Raw genomic sequence first — 4,738 nt, forward strand, 5'->3', positions numbered from 1 at the left:
AATCGTGATAAGCCATCTCGATTTAAGTGCAATTACATGGAAATTGCGATTAATCATGCAGCCCTATCTGAGGCTCATCAATATTAACACATCTACTGAAATACCCTTTATTTTACATCAGTAGTTCCTGTTTCCACCTCATTTATTATGCTGATGTCTTCAGATCTCCTGTAAATTGACACTTAAAGAGGACAGTGAGAACAGTAGTGGTCCAGAACCCTGCAGAATGAAACACACTGAAGATCCTGAAGAACAAAGAGGTTGGTGTTTATTCTTCATTCATTCATGATGCTGAAGAACATTCATGTTAGAAACATTCAAGCACTTCATCACATTTAGATAAACAGTTTAACTATGAAATGGTACAGAATGTTCTGGGCAGGGCTCCAGACTAACCTTTTTGACTAGGAGCGCTGGAGCCTCTGACTGAAAATTTTAGAAGCACAAAATTCAGGGGCACACCTTAAATCAGTTTGCAATACAATTATTCAAATTTCCCCCAAAATAACTGTAATACTGACAAATTCTTGAACATACATTTATATAAAATAACATTTATATATGATATTATAGATTTGAAGTGCTGGAAAAAGATGTTTAGTACTTGTAAGCGTTTGACTATTTCTGTCACAATACCATAGTTATGGTTAGAGTTACTACATTAGCCTAAATCCATGGTGATGAATGTTGTTAATTTGTGGACTGAAAGCCTTCTCTAAGTGTTTCTCCTGGTTTACACGTCAGCGCTGTTTGATCTGATATCTATGGGTTATAATAGCCTGGCTCCGCCCTCCTGCGTACTTCCGCTCAATTTTATTTCCCTTCAGTACTACGTCTGGGATGTGGTGTATTTAGTTTTCTCTGATCATTTTTTGGCGGTCCAATCAGCGAACAGAAGGAGTGGCTGAGAACGATGACGTTGAGGTCGTGCGCTAGTTTGAGTTGTTGGGTTACGTCACGGTCAAAGGTTAGCGATTGGTTATGGCAGATCCAATAGTTTTAAACTTCAACAGAATACCCGCCTACAAGGAAGTTAACGCTTGTCAATGGAGAGAGGCCAGACTCTCTGTACAAATGAAATGAAGGCTAGGTTTAAGAACCAGGCTAGGTTTATAACAGAACTCTGCGTCGAATTGAAATGTTTCTCACTGGATCTCGCAGCGATGATGTTATTAATTCTGAGGCGAATTCAATGGATTTCTTCACTGGATCTCCAGAGTCTGGATCTCCTAGTAACAGTGTTGTGTGATCGAGATCGGCCCGCGACTGGCAAGTTTGGGGCGCTGCGCTGTTTATGATTGGTTTTGAACTTATAAACGATCCGTGAAGCATAAATGAGTAACACATTTTCGTTCCACTTTCATTTTGTTTGCATTCATTGTAAATATTCCTAAATGTATATTTGTCACACCTGCAGGAAAAATGGTAGCAAAATGCGACCAATTGGTCACAGTCTGGAGCCCTGCTGTTTTTTTTGTTTTTTCAACAAATGGTCAGTAAAGGGAGGTTTGAGAATTTTATATTGATTGTCAACATCAGATCAAGCTAAATACTATTTTAACTGTTTTATTTTACATAGTCAGTAAACACCAAGTTACTGATAAAGTTGTATTTGTTAAATATCATACAAGTTATTCATAGTTATAGATATTCTTCTTACATAACTTTGGTAACAGGGTTGATGAATACAATCAATGCTACAGTTTGTGTAAAAACTGAGACAATGGATTGATATTATTTTCTTGTCTTCCCATCATGCAGTAGAAAGAGCCCAGATGATTTCACTTCCTGTGTGTCACAGTTTTAAGAAATGCTCTGTTTTTAAAAGGAGGGAAATCATGTCAGGAGTAACAGGGTTGTGTTAAACATGTAGGACACAGATAAAGATAATAAAATAGTTCATTTAAAGCAGGGCTCCGGACTAACTTTTTTCACCTCCGTCCTGGAACCGTCCTGAAAAACAATTTGAACTGTCCTAAGGTGAATGTCAACCGTCCCAAAATAAACATGTTGTTTCTGTACTTTGTTATTATCATCCATAGTTGTTAGTTGTTAGTCACTTAAAAAAAACACCATTAAAATGTTTATGATATATATTATTATATTTATTTAGCTCTATTCAAAGTAGTTATCTGTAAACAGGTAAAAAAAAAAAAAAACTGATTTAATAAAAAATAACAAGAGTTAAATGCTTTTTTGTATTCATGCAGAACAAATCTTTTATTTTTTTCATTTTTATTTTTTTACATATACGAAAATTACATATACGGGAAAAATACATAGAGCTCAAAACGTTGAGCTCATAAAACATGAGTTGGTTGGATTAAACATTAACAAATAAATACTGGTAACTACATATCTCAAGTGGTACTGTGTCATAGCTGATCATCTGGAAACGTGTTATTAAGAGAAAGGGCTTTAAAAAGTGTAATATGACTTCTCTAGAACGCAGAATTTGGGGGAATTTCTGTGTCTCCGTCTCAGTCTTTGTACTGAGGTCTTCGTACCCTGAAGCCACTACTCCACTTGGTCACTGCTTTCACAGAGTCATAGTGTTGTGCAGGAGGGCCATGAACAGAGATTTGGAGGCGGCTGTTGAGCATCTCATTGGACAGGCAGGACCTCCAGTCTGACTTGATCCTCTTCATGCTGGAGAAGCCACGCTCACAGCAAGAGGAGCTCATGGGGAGGAAAAGGCTGATCTCTGCTACCACCTGCATGTGCTGAAACTGGCCATTCCTTCCAATGGCACCCTGAATCAGCCGCTGCCACAGCACCTGGGAATCAAGGTGCCTGTAGTGACGGGAAACAAGAATCTTAAGGTTAAGCCAAGTATGGGATGGAAATGCTCCATGAAGGCATTAATCTCAGCTGTGCCAAATGTTGCCAGATCAGTAGTGTCTTCTGGCCAGTTGGACAGGTCAAAGAGTGTGGAGGTTGCCTTCAGAACGCCGGTCTCCAGACTTTTGAAACGCTCTGACACAAACTCACAGAAGCTGTTGGTGAGGCGAAGCTTGAGGTTTTTGAAGTTGTCGTCATCAGCAATGGTCCTGCTGATCTGGACACCCTGACAGGTACTTCCAGCCCCAACCTCATCCATGAACTGGTGTAGCCTTGGGCCTGGGTTTGTCTACAGTTTAAAAAGAAGAAAAGAGGTAAAGAACATTTTAGTCATTTTAATTACTAAAATAACCCATACAAATGTTGAGCTGTGACAATATTAAATAGAATTATATAATTATAACATAGGTAAATATGTATGTATATGGGTCAATGACAAATAAGGTTTTCCACCCGACATTTAGCACCTAATAATGCCAAATCTAAAAAAGAATTCTCACCTGCATGGCCACAAGAGCCAGGGATGTTGTCTGCAGTCCATCTGAGACCATCTGCAATGTGAGGCCTTCTTGCTGGAACAGGAGGCTGAGGTGCTTCAGTTCTTGCAAGACATCCAGCATGAGGTGGATGAATAGCAGCATATTGTACTGTTTCAGGGTGTGCTGCACAAGCTTTGCTCTCCCCTTCATGGCTGCACTTGCTTCCCTGTCATTAGGGTCACTGGCATGGTTCTCAAAGTGTACCAAGATGGGCCTGTAGTTCCTCATCAATGCCTCCAATGCATGTGACGTGTGGTAGCCAGCGAGTACCTTCAATGTTGCCTGGCCTCACAATTGAGATCTCCATCGCCTTGCTGATCTCTTGAAGCTCCCGTGAGGCCTTCGCAGAGCAGGTGTAGTGCTTGTGGATGGCACTTAGTGTTTGCTTGCAGCTGAGGAACCTGTTTGACACAGTCTAGAGCAGCTAGCTCTAGACGATGAGCCACACACCAGATTGAGACAATGGACGGGCACAAACGCTGAAGTCTGGCGGTCACTCCGTTGTTCACACCCAGCATTACGGCAGCACCATCACACCCAAACCCAACCAGACATTTTTTCAGGTACTCCTCACACACTCCAACCTTCAACAGTCCAGCCAGAATGGCATCCAAAATGCCCTGGCTATGGGCATGGTCCAGGGCAACAATCTGGATAAGCTGGTTCACTGGTTTGCCATTCTGGAGGTAGACGCAATAGATTAGCTCCTGGTCCTGCACTGATCGGTCAACTGAAGAGTCAGACACGATAGAAAAGAACCTGGCTGATCGCAACTTTTCCTGAAGCTCCTCAATGAAAGTCATACCGATGACTGTGATGAACATGCGGCATGCCTGGTCATTGCTATATGTATTGCCGAGGTCCAGGCCATTGGTGTGATGAAGAGCCACCAGCTTGGGGAACATGGTGAAGGCCGCCTCCTCTTTGGCAATGAAGTAGGCTATGTTGAAGAGTTTCACCATCTTTTCCTGTATTGCTGCATCCATTTTGTCAAAAAGTGCCACTAGTGCTCCTCTTTCTGGGTGAGCTCTTGCTTGTAGGGCATCATCAGCTGATTTGTGTGCAATCGTGGCTGCATGCTCTTTGATGCTCCTCACTCTGACTTTCTGTCCAGTTACCCCATGGCCTGAGCTGGGCAGCTCCTGCATGTTTTGCAGTACATCAGTTGTGCAGGTTCATCATATTCAATGAACGAATAGCACTTTTTCCATTCAGGAAGAAATTTTCTTATCTGTTTCGTTGCATAGCCATAAAGAAGAAGAAAATTAATTGATTCATAGCTTCATTAATTGATTCAAATTCATAGCTCATGCTGGCAGGCTTCAGGCCTATAATGGGTTTAGTTCAATTGTAATGCA

The 4,738-nt window shown here is 41.3% G+C and overlaps 1 protein-coding gene across 1 annotated transcript; it reads right to left on the reverse strand.

Moving 5' to 3' along the window:
- Positions 1-2,198: 2,198 nt before the first annotated feature.
- LOC307172126 (uncharacterized protein) lies at positions 2,199-4,335 on the reverse strand. The gene is made up of 2 exons (XM_079894198.1): positions 3,342-4,335; positions 2,199-3,130 (listed from the first exon to the last, which is right to left on the reverse strand). Exons 1-2 carry the CDS (start codon positions 3,606-3,608, stop codon positions 2,759-2,761), a joined length of 639 nt encoding a protein of 212 aa, XP_079750324.1. The 5' UTR covers positions 3,609-4,335; the 3' UTR covers positions 2,199-2,758.
- Between the last annotated feature and the right edge of the window lie 403 nt (positions 4,336-4,738).

Source organism: Squalius cephalus (genome assembly GCF_949319135.1).
Source record: "Squalius cephalus genome assembly, chromosome: 1".
NCBI lineage: Eukaryota > Metazoa > Chordata > Actinopteri > Cypriniformes > Leuciscidae > Squalius > Squalius cephalus.

Bases quoted from the DNA above. Each gene is read 5' to 3' on its own strand.
- LOC307172126 (XM_079894198.1), bottom strand. From the start codon at position 3,608: ATGAGGAACTACAGGCCCATCTTGGTACACTTTGAGAACCATGCCAGT. The intron at 3,131-3,341 runs GTGAGAATTCTT...TTTAAACTGTAG, and splicing joins TGGCTCTTGTGGCCATGCAG to ACAAACCCAGGCCCAAGGCT.